The following is a 20,069-nucleotide window of genomic DNA, read 5'->3' as shown; positions in this document are numbered from 1 at the left end:
GATCCTTATGGGCTGCAGCATTTCTTTTGCTACCCATAAGGAGCTCAGACAAATCCTTCCACAGGTCTGCCATTGCAGCCTGCATGAAATAGTGCACACACTATTTCACAGCCATTTTCACTGCACTTAAGTTACTTATAAGTCACCTATATATATAACCTTCACTTGCTGAAGGTTAGGTGCAAAGTTACTAAGTGTGAGGGCACCCTTGCACTAGCAAAGGTGCCCCCACATAGTTCAGGGCCATTTCCCGGGACTTTGTGAGTGTGGGAACGCCATAACACGTGTACACTCCATATAGGTCAATACCTATATGTAGCTTCACAATGGTAACTCCGAATATGGTCATGTAAGGTGTCTATGATCATGGAATTGTCCCCCCATTCAAAATCTGGTATTGGGGAGCCAGCTCCATGCATCCTGGGGGCTCCACCATGGACCCCCTGTACTGCCAAACCAGCTCTCTGAGGCTTGCACTGCAGCTACAGCTGCTGCCACCTCACAGGCAGGGTTCTGCCCTCCTGGGGTCTGATCAGCTCAGTCCCAGGAAGGCAGAATAAAGCATTTCCTTTGGGAGCAGGGTGTCACACCCTCTGCCTTTGGAAATAGGTGTTACAGGCTGGGAGGGGTAGCCTCCCCCAGCCTCTGGAAATGCTTTGAAGGGCACAGGTGGTGCCCTCCTCGCATAAGCCAGTCTACACCAGTTCAGGGATCCCTTGTCCCCTGCTCTGGTGTGAAACTGGACAAAGGAAAGGGAAGTGACCACTCCCCTATCACCGCCCTAGGGGTGGTACCCAGAGATCCTCCAGTGTGTCCCAGACTTCAGCCATCTTGCTTTTCAAGGTGTGGGAGCACTCTTGAGGACTCTGAGTGGCCAGTGCAAGCAGGTGACGTCAGAGACCCCTCCTGATTGGTCCTTACCTGATAAGGTAGCCAATCCCCTTCTCATGGCTATTTAGGGTCTTTCCTGTGGGTTCTCTTCAGATTCTGCTTGCAAGTTTCCAGCAGGAATCCTCTGCAACTACTACTTCATATTCTGACCTCGGATCAACCGCAGCGTGCTCCAGGAACCGCTGTAACAGCTACAAAGTATCCACAAGGGATCCTTTTTTTCTGCAACTTCAGCTCCAGCCAGCAACTGCAACAGTTTCCACGGTGTGCATGCTCTGAGGACTCCCTGTCTTCACCCTGCACCAGAGACCAAAGAAATGTCCTGTGGGGTGACAGAGTCACTCCCCTGCTCACGCAGGCACCATCTAAGTCAACAACCAGTTCTGCTGGACTCCTCTCACAGCGACGAGGGTGCTCCTTGAAACACAGAGGGTGGACCCCATCGACACAGACTGTCCTGAGGTCCTGCTGTCGCAATTTGGAGGAGGTAAGACCTTGCCTTCCCCCAGAACAACAGTACCCCTGTGCACTGCATCTTCTTCACCTCCTGACGCCTCTGTGCACTATTTGCAAAATTCCTTCATGCACAGCCTGGCCCATGTCCCCAGCACTCTATCCTGCGACGCTCAACTCGCTGAGTTGATCTCCGACGGTGTGGGACCTTCTTTTGTAGTGCTGCACCAACCGCATTTTGCACCTCCTTTGTCCCCTTGTCCTGGGACACCCGTGGGTGCTATCTGGTGCTCTGAGGGCTCTCTGAAGTGCCTAGAGCCCCCTCTTCCTCCTCACACAGAGTTGAAGCTCCCAGGTCCCTCCTGGGTCCAGATAGCTCCGAGCTGATGCAAAACGCGACTTTGCCGGAACCAAGGGCTGTTGGAGGAATCCAGCACCAAAATTCGCCTGTATCCAACTTCACGACGTGGGATATCCTTTGCATCATGCAGGAACCCTCTGGCATCTTCCTAGGGTGCATTTCTGCAGTCTTCGTCCAACCGGAGACTCTTCTTTTGCACCCTCTTCTGGGTTGGCTGGGGCTCCTGTCCTTCCTGGAACTTCTTTCGACTTCTGGACTTGGTCTCCTTCTTTTGCAGGTCTTCAGGTCCAGGAATCCACTGTTTGTTGTTTGCAGACTTGGTTGGTTCTTGCAATAATTCCAATCACGGGGTGTAGTGTGTCCTAGGGAAACTTGCAGTAATTTACTCCTGCTTTTCTGGGCTCTGGGTTGGGGTAATTTACTTACCTTTACTGTATTCTTACTCTCCCAGTGATTCTGGACACACTACAGTTGTCTAGGGGGGAATTTGTGATTCGCATTCCACTTTCTAAGTATATGGTTTGTGTTGCCCCTAGACCTATTTTCTCCCATTGCATTCTATAGCATTTCCTATTGTTTGCACTGTCCTATGACTAATTACTTGCCTTGTTTTGGTGTCTAGTGTATATAGTGTGCATAATACTTACCTCCAGAAGGAGTATTCCCTCTAAGATATTTTTGGTACTGTGTCACCCAAATAAACTACCTTTATTTTTGGTAACACTGAGTATTGTCTTTACTTGTGTATAAGTACTGTGTAGCTATAAGTGGTATTGCATGAGTTTTGCATGTCTCCTAGTTCAGCCTAACCTGATCTGCTATAGCTACCTCTATCAGCCTAAGCTGCTAGAACACTACTACTTCACTTATAAGGGATAACTGGACCTGGTATAAGGTGTACGTACCCAAGGTACCCACTACAAACCAGGCCTGCCTCCAACATCCATTCACAGCTACACCTTTTGCATTGGTGAAGGCTTGAGCAGGGCTACCCCTGCCAGTGCTCAGAAGGACCAGCCAGCGCTCAGAAGGACCAGCCAGTGCTCAACTGCTGTCCAGTTGGGCCAGACATGGGCTACAACTGTCGAATGCATAGGTCAGTGGTTCCCAACCTTTTGACTTCTGTGGACCCCCACTTTATCATTACTGGAACCCGGGACCCCCACTGAATCATTATTGGAATCCGGGGACCTCCCCTACTGAGTCATTACAGAAAACTGGAGACCGAATCTGTTAATATTATTTAATTTTCTAAGCAGTCGCGAACCCCCTGAGGAGGCTTTGCGGACCCCTAGGGGTCCCCGGACCCCAGATTGGGAACCAGTGGCCTAGGTGACCTGCAGTGCTGCTCCCCTGGGGTGACGGTGGAGCCAACATACATTTATAAGCAAGCACATGTTATAATGTGGATACAATAAGAAATACTGCAGTTCAGGGACTTGTTGCTGCTATAGCATTTTTCAAAGTTCGCATCCCACAATATATTGTTTTCAATTATGGTGAAAGGGCAACAGCTACAGTCCTATTTGGTTTGAAAGTGTAATTTCTCTTCTTTACGTCTTAAAGTGTTTAATTGTACCTTTAGGACATAATATATTTTAATGTTGGTCTTTTCTTGAATGTCACCAATGGTTTTGCTGAAAAAAACCCAATTAATATCTTTATCCATTAGAAGTAAATACTAATGATTCTGACTTATTTTTACAATTGTGCCTATTCCCAGGATATTTTGTGACATATCTTTGTGAACATCCTTTGTTGTAAAGTAGTTGCAAATATATTGATATTATAAAAGTGTTTGCATTTTATTGCCAAAGTCACAAAAATTTTAGAATGAAGTATGTTTTTTTGGTAAAATAATCCATTAAAATGTAATTTAATTGTATTAAAGAATAGAAGAGGAATTTGTACACTCAATGATATGAAAACTATGGCAATCCTACACATGTTTGTAGCACATCAATAAATGTCTTAACTGAAACTATTACTGCACCTAGGATTCCAACATCAGTTGTACTCAATATTGTTTGGGACAGCAGGCTTCCTTTATTGGCGCTCCTTGTTGAGGTTTATATTCCAGTGTGTTAGTATTCTAACTTGAACCCCTTTGGATAAATGTCATCAAGTTGACTGCCATGTGGCACACTTGATAACCAGAATATAATTATCTTCCATTGAGTGGCCCCAACCAAAGCGATCCCTGAATTCTACAATCGTGGGGTCAGAGCAACCGGCCGGGGTGTTTCCTAGCTCACGATATGGGACGAGTCCGACAAGTGCTGTCCTTCCTAGTGGCTAAGTGAAACCAGGCATCCAGAGGACAGCATGTTAGTTCAAGGCCACGCCGAAGCGGGCAAAGTCGTCGCAGTGGAGGGGTCGTCATGAGTGACGCGGCACCTGCCAAAGTGCTCAGGCGCCGCATCACTCTCTCAGTGCCAGAAGCAGCTCTCAAAAATGTGCATTGACCCGTTACTTTCTGGCTGCTCATTGTCACTCCAGGTACCCTACCACACCTTATATTACCACTTGTGTTTCAGCCTGCCACTGTTTCCCTCTCTGGCTAGGAGTATTTGTGTCCACTTAGCCACTAGTTTTGTCTTTTGGTATGAGTTCTTCACTATTATTCATTTTTTACACCTTTTGATTTGTGTAATACATGGTGGTTTCTCTGCACTTGGCATGAACTGCCCATTCTCTGTATCTCTTTCCCATTTTAATGATTTCTTCTCCTTGTAATTTGTCTTTGAGGATATTGATTTCCTCTACTCCTAATCCACTGTTGGACTCAACACCCTCAGTCTCCTATCCATGACCTCTGTTCTAGGTAGTCCCACTTTATCATTTCCCTATCATGGCTCCTTCTGCTTCTTCTGTCTGATTAGTTTTCCATCTTTTGTTTTTGTGTTCTTTCAGATTGCATCTCTGATTGTCTCTTGAAACTATCCCGATCAGGGCTGGCTTTAGGGCGGTGCAACACCTGCAGCTGCACTGGGTGCTGACCTGGGGAGGAGGCGCTGACCTCGGGGGGGGGTGCTCTGTTTAGTAATAACTTACAATTTAAAGGCACCTGCTTTAGAGTTCCTTTTGCATCCAGCTTTCAGGCAGCAATACAAATGTCAAAATAACTCTTGTGATTAATGTTTCTGCTAGAAAGAGAGATCGGAGTTTCGTCCAGTGGCAGTTGTGACTCACTATAAAGTAGCCCAGATTATTAATATGCCAGCTGCAAAGAACGGATCTGTATTTTATGTGGATAGCTGAGTGGATTACTGAAGCCAGGCTTTACCAGAGCTTTGAAACAAATTAAATGTATGAGAGAGAGGGGCTGTGGAGAGATGAGCTGTACTTTTGTCGGGAGGTAGTGAGGGAATCCAAGGAGGAAGTCATCGGGGGAGGGAGCGCCAAAAAAGATGGTCGTTAGAGGTAGCACCAGCGCTAAAGTGGCCCTGGTCCCGATGATAACCCTGATCAAAAAAACAATAGGGGTTGAAAATTCAACCTTCTTTAAATATGGGCTGTTCAATGATTGGCACTAAATATGTATCTGAGTTATATTTAAACTACAATATGACATGTGATATTTCATTTTGCGGACTGCCTAATGTAAAAGAATTACACCTTACTTTTTCACAAAAGCACTTTATCGTGCATTGTTAGGTGTGTCTTCATAAATCCCTATTGCAGATACAAATGTATTACTGTAATTAGAAATTTGGTGTAATTCCCACTATGTTTTGACTCATTTAAGGGACTTCCATTGGCTGCCTGTGGCTAAATGTATCCATTTTAAAGAACTTTGCTTTGTCTGCAGAGCACTTGTTTGGTCTGGACCACTCTCAGGATTCTGGTGACCCCTTATTGTCTTTGAGATCCTTGAGCTCTCTTAACCTCAGGCTGGCTCACCCACTGCAAATTTGTCGTGTCAGGGGGGCCATTCCTGAAGACACCTGGCACCTACATTATGGACCTCCCTACCCTCCACTTCCACCTGAGGACGACGGAGGCTGTATCTCTCAGACAATAAAATACTTGACTGTTCTGATTTGCCAAGGCGTGCTTTTGGGACTGATAGGGCTTCTACCACTAGCGCTGGGAAACCCTACTTAGCTATGCGCTATATAAATTATTCAAACAGAAAATAAATAAATGGAATTATTAGAGCATTAAAGAAAGGGCTGGAACTTTTTTTTCTTTCCTCTTTGTGAATATACTAACTAATTGTTCCCATCCTTGTTGCGGAATGATCAGAAATATGACCCACATTGTAGCAGGTTATGAGAACCTGTGAAGATTTATCCTTTGTGGACTAAATTTGGCAAAACGTTGTTAACTAATTCTTTCTTTGAGTCAATAAAGTGTCAGGTAAAGTCTACAAGGTGACCATCCATAATTGTTTTTAGTTACACTAATACACAAAGGCAAAGTACACTTGGATATTTACTGTAGCTGTTTAGTGGGCTAAACCATTGGGGTTAAATAACAAACAAGGCGCTTTGAGGGACCCATTACTTTTCGTCTTCATATCTTCGGTATAGTGACTCATTACATCCTGGTTTGGGCAAAATGATCTTTATTATTAGGAGGGAGAAAGTATTCTAATTTATACTAGGCAATAGTGCATACTTAGCCATTTTGAGCAAGGCCTTCATACTAAAGCAGTTGGCGAAAAGCAAAATATCTTTCTGCTTTTTTCCTTTTTGGATTGGGTCATTATTAGTGTTGAACTAGCAGGTACCGCTTCCCCGTGAATAATCCTAGATATGTGACATCACCTCACTTATTTTCAGCCTTAGGGACAATTACCATTTCCTATTGTCCAATCAGATTCGCGATTCTCCCCAAACGTTCATGAGGAAACTGATCCTCGGCGAGTACAGTTGTCTTTTAGTTAGCCACATCTCAGTTGAAACCATTTGGGATATAACTGCCAGCTTGCTCCTTGTGTGTTCCAGGTAGACAGTGTCTGCTACTTGAACAACATGCAGGACGCAGCTGAGTCCTTTCTGTCAGACGCGCACCCTTTGGCCAGGTCACCACACCAAAATCTTTGTCTCAGTGTGGCTCCTGCCCAGGTGACACCTTTGTAGGAAAGTACCATCTTGCCTGGCATGTTACCCCCATTTTTACTTGTGGCAGTTTGGTTTTGCCTGTCTCACTGGGATCCTGCTAGCCAGGGCCCCAGTGCTCATAGTTTGTGGCCTGAATGTGTGTCCCGGTGTGGTGCCCAACTGTGTCCCTGAGGCTCTGCTAACCAGAACCTCAGTGCTTATGCTCTCTCTGCCTTTAAAACTGTCACTATAGGCTAGTGACCACGTTTACCAATTTCAATTGGCACACTGGAACACCCTTATAATTCCCTAGTATATGGTACCTGGGTACCCAGGGTATTGGGGTTCCAGGCGATCCCTATGGGCTGCAGCATTTCTTTTGCCACTCATATGGAGCTCAGACAACCCTTTACACAGGACTGCCACTACAGCCTGAGTGAAATAGCGCACATGTTATTTCACAGCCATTTTACACTGCACTTAAGTAACTTATAAGTCACCTATATGTCTAACCCTTACTTGCTGAAGGTTAGGTGCAAAGTTACTAAGTGTGAGGGCACCCTTGCACTAGCAAAGGTGCCCCCACATCATTTAGGGTCATTACCCCGAACTTTGTGAGTGCAGGGACACCATTACACACGTGCACAACATATAGGTATGTGTACTATATGTAGCTTCACAATGGTAACTCCGAATATGAATATGTAACATGTCTAAGATCATGGAATTGTCCCCCCATGCCAACTCTGGTATTGGGGTGTCAATTGCATGCATCCCGGGGCTCCAGCATGGACCCCGGGTACTGCCAAACCAGCTCTCTGGGGTTTTCTCTGCAGCTACCGCTGCTGCCACCCCACAGACAGGGTTCTGCCCTCCTGGGGTGTGGGCAGCCCAGTCCCAGGAAGGCAGAACAAAGAATTTCCTCTGAGAGAGGGTGTCACACCCTCTCCCTTTGAAAATAGTTGTTAAAGGCTAGGGAGGGGTAGCCACTCCCAGCCTCTGGGAATGCTTTGAAGGGCACAGATGGTGCCCTCCTTGCATAGGCCAGTCTACACTGGTTTAGGGAACCCCCATTCCCTACTCTGGCGCAAAACTGGATAAAGGAAAGGGGAGTGACCGCTCCCCTGTCCATCACCACCCTAGAGGTGGTGCCCAGAGCTCTTCCAGTGTGTCCCAGTCCTCTGCCATCTTGGATCCAGAGGTGTGAGGGCATTCTGGAGGCCTCTGAGTGGCCAATGCCAGCAGGTGATGTCAGAGACCCCTCCTGATAGGTGCATACCTGACTAGGTGGCCAATCCTCCTCTGAGGGCTATTTAGGGTCTCTCCAGTGGGCTTTTCCTTAGATAACGACTTCCATGAATTCACCAGAGTTCCTCTGCACCTCTCTCTTCGACTTCTGCCAAGGATCGACCGCTGACTGCTCCAGGATGCCTGCAAAACTGCAACAAAGTAGCAAGAAGACTACCAGAGACATTGTAGCACCTAATCCTGCCAGCTTTCTCGACTGTTTCCTGGTGGTACATGCTTTGGGGGCTGCCTGCCTTCATTCTGCACTGGAAGCCACAAAGAAATCTCCTGAGGGTCGACAAAATCTTCCCCCTGCTTCAGCAGGCACCAAACTTCAGCGTCACCGGTACTCTGGGACCCCTCTCATCCTGACGAGCGTGGCCCCTTGAACACAGGTGGTGGACCCAAGTGACCCAGACTGTCCAGTGGTCCAACTGTCCAAATTTGGAGGAGGTAAGTCCTTGCCTCCCCTCTCCAGACAGTAATCCTGTGCAGCTACAAGGGCTTCTGTGCACATTTCCACAAAATCCTGCATGCACAGCCATACCTAGGTCCCGGGCACTCTGTCCTTGGATGCTGAGCTCCCTGAGTTGGTCTCTGGTGTCGTGGGACCCTCTTTTGTAGTGTTGAGACGACCGCTGTGTTCAGACTTCTTGAACCCATGTTCAAGGACTTCTGCGGGTGCTTCCTGCTTGTGCATGGGCTCTCTATGTTGCTGAGGGCCCCCTCTGTCTCCTCTCCCAAGTGGTGACATCCTGGTCCTTCCTGGGCCCAGGCAGCACCCTTTTTCTTCAACCACGACTCTTGCAGCTAGCAAAGCTTGTTTGCTGTATTTTGCCAAGGAAACAACTCTGCAACCTCCAGCACTCCGTGGGACTTCTTCTTCACGAAGGAAAAGTTCCAAGCACCTTTCGTTGTTGCAGAATCTTCAGCTTCTTCCATCCAGAGGCAGCCATTTTGCACCTTCATCTGGGGTTTAGTGGGCTCCTGCCCCCCCTGGACACTTTTGCGACTCTTGGACTTGGTCTCCTTCCTTTGCAGGTCCTCAGGTCCAGGAATTCGTCTTCAGTGCTTTGCAGTCTGTTGTGGTCTTTGCAAAATCCTCTGTCACGACTCTAGTGTGTTTCTGGGGAAATAGTAGTACTTTACTCCTACTTTCCAGGGTCTTGGGGTGGGGTATCTTGGACACCCTTAGTGTTTTCTTACACTCCCAGCGACCCTCTACACACTACACTAGCCTAGGGGTCCATTTGTGGTTCGAATTCCACTTTCTTAGTATATGGTTTGTGTTGCCTTTATTGTATTCTACAGTGTTTGCACTACTTTCTGACTGTATTACTTACCTGATTTTGGTTTGTGTGTCTATTTTATGTACTTTACTTCCCTCCTAAGGGAGTATATCCTCTGAGATATTTTTGGCACATTGTCACTAAAATACAGTACCTTTATTTTTAGGAACTTTGAGTATTGTCTTTCTTATGATATAGTACCTATATGATATAAGTGGTATAGTAGGAGCTTTGCATGTCTCCTAGTTCAGCCTAAGCTGCTCTGCTATAGCTACCTCTATCAGCCTAAGCTGCTAGAACACTACTAATCTACTAAAAAGGGATAACTGGACCTGGCAGAAGGTGTAAGTACCATTGGTACCCACTATAAGCCAGTCCAGTCTCCTACAACATTGACCTGTTGCAACTGGTTCATAGTTGAGGGAGAGCACAAAGGTTATAGTTGGGGAAGTGTATTGAAAGCAAGATGATTGCACTTGGCTTCAAAATGGATTTCACAGGGAGGGTGGAATCTAAAGAATGAGTGCCTAAGGAGAAACAGGGCACATTTATCTCTGACTACAACTAACCTTATGAACCACCCTACAACCTTACTGACTTCATACATACCAAGGAACCCCAACGTGGGTAGTCAACCTTACATGTACCCAGGCACTCACCTGCACATGAATCATGTACTCAGGTAGATTGAGGGGGGTCTGTTGTGAGTTACTGGAATGATTTACTAGGGAGCCGTAGGCAGCTCACACTGTGAGGCTCAGGTGAAGAGTCTGTACCCCATTACTTGAATCATCTGTTAGTAGTGTCATTGCCTAGGTGGTCGCCATTGCAAAAAATATACTACTATAGGTTGCTCTCAAACCCAAACCAATAAAGTGCTTTGTTGATGAGCATTCTGGCACACCTATGTAGAGCAACACTGGTCAGGAAGCTTATGTCACAGTTGCCGTGGACCAGAAAACATACCAGGTCAGCCAGAAAGTTGAAATGATTAGCAGGTTGTCTTGTGGACACTTTGCCAGTGATTTTCAATGCCACAGTCTGACCTCTAACCTCCAGTCCAATTCAAACCTCCAGATACTACACCTGTCCAAAGGTATCTCTGTCGCCTGATGGAGTAAACTTTCATGTTAGGAGGCCTCACAATCAATTTGCCATTGCAGATCCTCAAAGTTGCTTTTACCAAGGTGACACCCAGCCAGTGAAGGGGGACTGCAAATGTGCCCTTAGGCTACAAAACATTCAGGGCTATCCTCCTGATGTGATCCTTCGAGTTTAAACATTGAAAATATGTAATCCTAGGTTTTAACTGAATCAAAATCCCCAATTTTCTGTTACAGGCGTTTGGTCTTAGCCCTATTTATGTCCACCACCGTCTAGCCAGACTCTCTGGTGTTGTAAACCAGTGGTTCCCAACCTTCTGACACCTGTGGACCCCCACTTTATCATTACTGGAACCCGGGGACCCCCACTGAATCATTATTGGCATCCAGGATCCCCATCCCCCACTGAGTCATTACTGGAAAGGCAGGGACCCCGGCCTAAACACTCTTGGTGATTTGAAATGGGAAACAATACACAAAAATACAGAAACAAGCATTCATCTAACACACAAATAACAACACATTTTATTTAATTTGTAAACAAATATAAATAAAAACAATTTAATAGTAAGGTTGGAGCTTTTCCAAATTCAATTGAAGCCACATATCGTCCATACTATATCCTGTTCGATGCCCCTGCGCTGCTCCCATAAATCAATCTGAGGATACTAATTTCATTTTTAGCCTCCAAATACAAATTCTTTGACATTCACACCGCAAATCTATGTTTAGTTACTTTATTTATATACACTTTATTAATCTGTTAATATTATTTCATTTCCTAAGGGGCCGCGGATCCCCTGAGGAGGCTTCACGGACCCCGAGGGGTCCCCGGACCAGAGGTTGGGAACCTCCGATATAGACCTTTACAAACTATTTCTAATGAAAGAAGAACAATTGCATGAATCTAGACAGCTATTGTTGGATTCATGTTTCATGAATGTAAAAACTGTTTTTAAAGCAGCCTTGATCCCTTTCACAGACAGTCCAGTTCAGGAACAGTGAATGCTTTAGAATACATTTCATGGACAGAGCATGGAGTATGCTTTAAAAAATAAACTTGGCAATAAGTGAATGACATCGAGGAGACCATGCAGTCGGTCCTTGATCATAGCCTTCTTCCCCAAAGCACACATTTGAAAAACGAGAGGACAATTATTGACTGTACATCCTCCTAAACAATAACCCCTACACTTAGGAATATGGTGGCTATAACATTCAACTCCGAATGTATATAAGCTAAGAGAGAAGTAGCCATGCTTCATCATGCCCCCTGCAGCCCCCCCCCAAACAGGACTGGTATGTAGGTTGCCCAGGCGCACCTTAACTGGGAGCTCTTATGTGCCACATATTCATGGTGGGATTGAAAGAAATAGAAGTTTAAAATTGCCCAGGTAAAGCTGCAAGGACCTTGATTCTGTTGGACCTCTCGGCTACATCTGATATGGTCAACCACACTATTTTGATTGACTGGGTTCATTCTCTAGGCATGCTCTGGCCTTTCTCTTGGACAGGCAAATATTTGTGGCTATGGACGATTTTTCCCCCAGAACCTTCTCGCTACCGTGTGGGTTTCCGCAGGGCTCTTCTCTGAGCTCTATGCTTTTCAATCTTTATGTTACCCCCTTGGTTGCCACGATAATTACAAAGTTTGGATTTTCAGTAATCAGATATGCAGACGACACTCAGATAATAGTATTCTGTGGCTGGTAACCCGGAAGACACAGCAAGCAGATTTTATAGCTGAATGCTGGAAATTAGGAACTGGATATCCAGCAATTGCTGAAAACTAAACTCTGGCAAAACTGAGGTGCTCTTGCTGGGCAATAATCCTTCATTCTGGTCCCCTTCTTGGTGGCTCCAGGAACTTGGAGCCCTACCTTCACCTGTTTCCACAGCAAAAAATCTGGGCATCATCTTTGATGACAAATTGTTATTTGATAAAAAAAATATCAATGCAGTGACTTCCTTCGTCTTTTTTGTTCTTAAAACTCTGAGGAAGATCTGTCCTTTTAACCCGCAAGACATGCAGAAATTGGTGGTTACTGCACTTTTGCTTTTGAAACATGACTATTGCAGTGCACTGTATAGTAATCTACAGCAGAGACTTACAAACTATAAGTGCTGCAGAATTCTGCGGCGCGTAAGCTACGTAAGATCCCAAAGTATCAGTCTGGTTTTCAGACCTTGGATGGGCGTCATTGGCTATCTATCTGCAAGTGCATTGAAATCAAAGCACTCTGCATTGAGTTTAAAGCTTTGAGTGGCCTCGGCCCAGAATGTCTGCAACAGATACGTACTTGGTACTGCCCATCTAGATCTTTGCGGTCCTCTTCAGCCTTGTGTGTGATGGTTCCCAAAGTTAAAGGAGCTTACTGGGGAGGCAAGAGCTTCAAGTACTGTATAGCCAAAATATGGAACTCCCTCCCTCTTCATCTGCAGAAATGTGCAGATCTTCATGTTTTTAGGGAAACCCTGAAAGCCTGGCTTTTTAATCATAAGGTTTTGACCCCTCAACACTGTCAGGATTCCTTCATGAATCTTTCACTTCTTCGTTGTGTTTGTCTTCTGAGGGGGAAGCACCTAGACACCTTCCGGCAGTAGTGTCTGTTTTGCATTTCACTAATGACCGAGCTGACAAAAATCTCTGGAATGCACTTCTTAATCCAAAGAAGACATTTATTATTTCACCATGAGGTTCCTGGAAGGAGATTAGCATGTTGAAAGCACACATTCAAAAACACTCACAGCAATGAAAGGAAAACATACCAAAATGATTCTCCACTGCAATATACACAGCAAATATATGTATCTATCTTATAATGCAAAACAAACAATGAATTAAAAATGCATCACCATAGGGCCTGCCAGGTACTTCATCTTTCTCATGCCAGCAAGACAATGACCCTGTTCGACTGCGAAAGAGAAAGAGATCTCTACCCTCACGGGAAAGATATCAGGCATCAGACGTCTAGAATCCTGATTGAGGCAGCTGACCCTCTCACTGTTGCATTGGGTCTTTTTATATGTTAAAAAAAACAAAAGGAGCTTTGCTCATTTCGCAATTCAAACATGCTGGCTAGTTTAGGTATGCTTTGAAAATAACATGTTGGGGTTTGGCCACAATCCCAAGAAGTCAAATCAAAACAAGGCCGTTCCCTGCCGACTGAGTACATCCTTATCAACCAAAGCCATTGGTGAGAAAAAGCACAAAAACAAGACAGAATGCACAGTTTACAATGTGAAAAATTACGAGCAGTCTTTAACATGGCAGTGTCTAATGCTATGATAAAGTCAATAGGCAGAATAAATCTAAAGCTAAACTGAATGCAAAATGTAGTCTGTAGCTGGTAAACACTGGACAGGTAATCTAGGTGCAAAGTGGTGCAACACAAAGTCAGTGGTCAAAACACACATTTCACTACAGTGTCCTATATAAAAATAACTTTCATTTAATTAATGAAGTCCCTGGTAAGATTAAAAACCTACCCGTACAGCTGATGTGAGAGCTGCATCAGTGCAGGGTTGGAAAAGATGTGTTTTGAATTTGCAGATGAATAGGATGCCAGCGTTCTGGATCTTCTGTCACCTCGTCTCTTGTTGGCTATTGGTACGATGATGATGTTTTACTCTGCACAGCATACAGGGCAGGATGAGTTATCTAACTTTATTTTAGCCAGGATGGTAAAAAAAAGATGCAGCCTGTGACACCAAAGTTAAGCATCTGAGTACGGTTCGGTGTGTTTGTAAGATCGTCAGGTTACTGTTTTAGTTGCGCAAGAGGCATCACCCAGGGGATGCTTAGTATTCAGCCTAAAACTATCCGTATTTCTTTATGGATTTTAAGTTGATGTAAAATGCAGACATGGCAAGCTTTAACACACCTTCTCTTGCCACACTCTCAGATCCTCAGGAGCAGTAAGTACCCGCCCAAGTGGCCCATCTTCTAGCAGCTCCAACAACGACAAACGAGAACAGAGGATCAGAGTGGCTATACAGCGGGGTGGGAATTAGGGAAGGTACGTCAGGGAGGCCTGTTAGATCAAAAATAAAAGCAGGGACACAGAGCATGTATGGGAGCAAGCTTGGAATACACAAGACAGCACCATTAAATCATATATTAACTTTAAATGTCTGTAAAGTAGTATGTGGCTATGCCCATTCTATTAACAAAAAAGCATTGTACTCTCTGTGCCTTTGTATGTAGCCACCTTATGGCAATTACACCCTCATACTTCATTTAGTACTCAATTACTTATGCAGTTTCGTACATATGCAGATGAATTTCAAGGCGTATGCTCAATACCCAGGCAAGATACGTCGCAGACTTGAATTTCATTCCCCAACTTAAGTTGTGTTAAAAGATAATGAGTTCACAATAGTAATTCGTTTCACAATGTTCCCAAGTAAGTGCAGGTTTGCAAGTGTCCAATGCAGAAACAAAGCAGTCTAACTGCTATATGCAGATATATGCACAGTTCATCACCAGTACTGGGTAACTTTGTAGCACCCATGCTGCACCTGACTTGCGCACCAAGAAAATGATAAAACTGTTCGAAGGAACACACGTGCACCGCACAAGCACCACATGTAACGCCTGAACTCTAAACGGTTATGCCTTTGAAATGGGACCCCGATGAGGAAATGGACACAACAAGCGGCCCCGCAGCCATATGGAACAGAGCGTCCTCAGCACACAACCAAATACACAGAATAGTAGACGCTCGCCCGCGTCAGGCCACACTTCTATTCCTGCTCCTGACAATGTCAATAGGAATGTCCCAGAGGAGCTTGTAAACACGGCTGCCATCTTGAAACATTGCACGCTGTATTTCCCTTTCCCAGTAATGCCTGCATTTCCACCCTTCACGGCCCGTTGCCACATGGGTTTTTCTGCATCTTTTTGCCCCCTTCGTCTCCAAGTGGTGCGCGGTAAGGGCGCAACCACTGCAGGTTCTTTGGTGAAATGACAATGAATTTAGGAGCGTAAGAAATAGGTTACTGACTAATTGTTACTTTGCTGCTGGGTTTTGCTTCTTGCGTTGTAAATACTTTAATGTCTGTAAACTATTTTGACTTCTGCTTGTATTTGTATGTTGTTTTATTTTATGCTTTGTTGGGGTATTGTTTTTCATGCAAGAAACCCCCTTTGCTAATGTTGGAAGGTTACAAGGAAAGGATGTATTTTATAACCAGTTGAAAACTTAGTGACATCTATTGTTTTCAAATTGTATAAGAGACACATTAAATGTTGGCATTTCTTTTGTCCATGTATCCTGTACATTTCCCATGCTCAATTGTTTTTTTTTACATCCAACAGAGAGTGGACTCCAAAATACAGAACAGGGATGTGAATAATGAAGATAATGTTTAAAGCTGTCAGTAATCTGCTTAGACGTAGCAGAAATAAATCCTCCTGCATGCAGAAAACAACAATGCAGTAAGAGCAATGGCCGTACATGCCAACTAAAAAAAGACCCATCAGAGTTCAAAACTAAGGCAATGATCACAACACATTGTTTCATGTATAAACGAGTATCCAGTACCTACCTCGGTCCAAGAATTACATGATCTGTTCGTGGAAGTTCTTCTCATTTTGATTTGATAACAGACCACCAAGGAGTAGTTCAGTACATCACCCCACATCACAGCAAGCAGAGAAAAGTAGAACGGTGCAGGTTGTGAGCAAGGCAGTGTAATGGAAAAGCAAAGTGGGATTCTGCAATGTACAGTAGCAAGCACTCTCTCCCTGCTTGGACTCACAGACTGAAGCTCATTCTTCATTCTTACAAGTACACTTTAAAACACAACCTCCACAAGGAGGCATTTTCTGTATGCGGAGTGTGCAAAGAGTTTAATGACCATTCCGACTACACACATCCATATTGCTAACTTAGAATCCACACACACAAAGTGACGTAGAATACCTTGTGTGCTTTCTTCACAATGTTGGCCGTCACCAGACTCAGTCATGGGAAGTACACAACCATGTAACCAGCCAGGAAACACTAATGCACAGAGAAAAGGCATACATATGCAGTGAATATAAGAGGACCTTCAGTTTCTCATCACAGATAGGGTACCTCCAACAAACAAACACAGGAGAACAGCCGTACTGGTGCAATGAATGTGGAAGTGATTTTAATGAATACTCAACACTAAAGAGCCATCAACAAACACACCAAGAAAAAAAACACCTATGAGTAAACTGAATGGGTTCATTCTGGAACCCTAGCAAGCCATCAGGAAAAATAGGCTGGAGAAAAACCTTTCAAATGCATTGAATGCAGGAAAACCTTTCGTCAAGCATCAGGCTTGAGTATGCATAAGCGAACACACGCTGAAGGAAAAACATACAAATGTGCTGAATGTGGGAACAGTTTCAACTATTCATCAAATCTAAGGGTCCATCAGCGAACACACACTGGGGAAAAACCATACAAATGCAGTGAATGTGGCAAAAGCTTTACTCAGTCATCACACCTCAAACGCCATCAACAAAAACACACAGCAGAAAAACCTCACATGTGTAGTGAATGTGGCAAAACCTTTAGTCACCCTTCAGTGCTCCAGGTCCATCAACGAACACACATAGAGAAAAAACCTCATACATGTGGTGAATGTGGAAAGAGTTTTAATCGATCATCAAATCTGAAGCGCCATAAACAATTACACACAGGAGAAAAAACTCACAGGTGCAATAAATGTGGGAAGAGCTTCTATCACTCAGGAGCTCTAGCGAGCCATCAGCGAAAACACACACAAGAAAAAACAATAAAATGCACTGAATGCTGGAAGAGCTTTTATCATCCATCGGACCTGAGTGTCCATTTGCGAACACACACCGGGGAAAAACCATATGAATGCAGCGAATGTACAAGAAGCTTTAGCTTACCATCAGCCTTACATGCCCACCAGCAAACACACACTGGGGTAAAACCTCACAAGTGCAATGAATGTAAGAGGAGTTTTCGTTTCTCATCAGATTTAAAGAGCCATCAGCGAATACACACAGGGGAAAAACCTCACAGGTGCAGCGAATGCGGTAAGAGTTTTACTGGCTTATCCTCCCTTAAGTGCCATCAACAAACGCACAGAGGAGAAAAACCCCACGGCTGCAGTGAATGTGACATGAGCTTTAACCAGTCATCAAACCTCAAGTTCCATCAGCGAACACACACAGGGGAAAAACCTCATGGGTGCATGGATTGTGGGAGGAGCTTTAGTCACCCATCAGTCTTACAGGCCCATCAGCGTACACACACAGGGGAAAGACCATACCATTGCAGTGAATGTGGGAAGAGCTTCAGACACTCATCAGTCCTAAAAATCCATCAGCGAACGCACACAGGTGAAAAACCATACAGGTGTAGTGAATGTGGTAAGAGTGTCAGTGATTTATCAAACTTAAGAGTCCATCAGCGAACACACACAGGTGAAAAGCCATATAAGTGTCGTGAATGTGGGAAGAGCTTTAGTCGCTTATCAAACTTACAGAACCATGAGCGAAGGCACACAGGGGAAAAACCATATAGGTGCAATGAATGTGGAAAGAGCTTTAGTCAGTCCTCTGTTCTAGAGCATCATCAGCAAGCGCATGCATGGGAAAAACCACATTGGTGCAGTGAATGTGGGAAGAGTTTCAGATATTTATCAAGACTAAAAGTCCATCAAAGAATACACACGGGAAAAATCCTACAAATGCAGCGAATGTCAGAGGATATTTAGTTTCTCACCTGAACTTACAAGACCTCAGTTAATGCACACGGGGGAACAAACAAGTTTGGTTAATGTGGTGAGTACTTTACTCAGTCAACTGCCCTAAAGTGCCATCAAATAACATACAGTAAAAGAAAAAAAACATGGAATGCATGTGGTGTGAGTGCAATTCAGTAGTCTCAACCTACTACAAGAACACTATGAAGAAAGAGGCAGCACAACCAGGTGCAATTTTCAAAACTCGGGTACTTATTCATTTATATTTACTATATGAAGTGCAAATAGTGGCAGAAAAAAACGGCGACACATTGCGGCCGAACCCTTCAACTGGCCATAAAGTGCAAGCAGTGCACTGTGCATTAAAAAGAGGCTCTAAGCTCCTCCCATTACTAAACACAAAAGAACCATTAGGCTATTCAAACGAAAACATATTTTCGTGCCTACATTTAAAAGCATTGTAAAATACATTTTTTATTATCTATACTTTTAGTTGTTTTTAAATTAAATTCAACATGAGTATTCATTAATTCCTTGTGAGTCTTTTTTTTTTTTTTTTAACTTAGTGAGCATTAGAATCTTTTCTTAAAAACAGCCATAGCACACCGTATCACATTCCACAGTAATGGAATTTATGATACTCAGTGGGACTGTATTCTTTGAATTTTGTCTAGCACTTAACACCATTCATAAAGTGCATTTTCAAAGTGCATTCTCATTGAGCACCTTTAGAGTGGCCAGTGCACATAATCTATGTAAAGTAAAACATCCTCGTGTCCTAAGTCACTCATATGTGGACGTTATAGTTAAGAAATACAATTAAAAAAACCTTAGAATTTCACTTAAAAAAACCTAAAGGTTACAGGGACATTATAGTTAGCTTCGGAATTTACTCGCACACTATAAAGTCTCTGTAACCTTTGTTTTTTTCAGTGAATTTCAGTTTTTTTTTTCGTAAAGTCATTTTCATTACTATACGTTAATCCAACCACCACCGCGCACGGCCTTCGGCTGTGTACAGTGTGGATTGACAGCAGGGCCTGCAGCCAACCCCTTATACCCACCCAAGCCTGCACGCACACACTGTGCGCAGCAAGAGTTGGTCGCAGCGCCTGGCCTTAACCACCTAACCCTCTGTTGAGCACGGCCTTTGGCCTTCTGCGGCAGGAGCTGGCCACAGGGCCTGTCTCTCTGGGTGTAAAAATAGGTGTGAGAGGGAGTCTGGGTGTGTGTCTCTGTGGGTGTGAGAGGGTCTGTTGGTGTGAGAGTGGCTGTGAGAGTATCTGTTTGTGCCCTAATATATGAAAGATGCATTCACCTCCAGGAAGGGTTTCTGATCCATTTTCAATATGGAATCACATAGTAATCAGGCTTGCTTTGCTTTCGCCAAGCCCAGGAGTTAGAATAATTTGTCCTTTCTAAAAATGGAGCTTCAACCCGGGCACCTGCTAAGTTTATATTTGTAAGTGCTTCCTGTTGAGGTTTAATTTCTGCGAAGTGAGCATCATGGCCAGAATGGAAGCACACCTGCTCCTTTATCCAACAAGAGTCTACAGTTTTGCACTAAATGTCTATCCAAGTAGATCAATTTCTACTGGTTAGTTAGTACGTGCTACCTCGTTGGGTTAATGGCCAGGGTGGTGGAGGGAGGCTGCACGGTCCCCCTCCTCCGGCCAATTTCATCCCGGGGACCCCACCACCTGGAGCCTACTACAATTTAAAGGGGGGGGCATGCAGCCCCATCCCTGGGCCAATCTCAGACTTAGGGACCCCGTCCCCCGGAGCCCAGCCTTCCTCAAATCGAGGAGGGGGCCTGAGCAGCCTCCCCCCGGCGATCTTAGCCCCAGGGACCCCATCCCCTGCGGCCCAGCCATCTGTCCTGGGTGCCCTACAGGGCACCCAGTGTGCAATGGGACTGGCA

General features: G+C 44.6%; 1 protein-coding gene across 1 annotated transcript in view; it reads left to right on the top strand.

Annotated features, from left to right (window-relative positions):
• LOC138287387 (zinc finger protein 665-like) overlaps positions 1-18,310 on the top strand; it is a 34,908-nt gene extending 16,598 nt beyond the window's left edge. Inside the window, exon 3 of the mRNA XM_069227779.1 lies at positions 15,753-18,310. Within this exon, the coding sequence (XP_069083880.1) occupies positions 16,754-18,160 (1,407 nt within the window). The 5' untranslated portion in view covers positions 15,753-16,753 and the 3' untranslated portion in view covers positions 18,161-18,310. The remainder of the gene's footprint in view (positions 1-15,752) is intronic.
• Positions 18,311-20,069: the final 1,759 nt, after the last annotated feature.

Source organism: Pleurodeles waltl, chromosome 4_1, assembly GCF_031143425.1.
Source record: "Pleurodeles waltl isolate 20211129_DDA chromosome 4_1, aPleWal1.hap1.20221129, whole genome shotgun sequence".
NCBI lineage: Eukaryota > Metazoa > Chordata > Amphibia > Caudata > Salamandridae > Pleurodeles > Pleurodeles waltl.
Note: the sequence above shows the minus strand (reverse complement) of the source record. Positions and strands in the feature narration are given on the sequence as shown.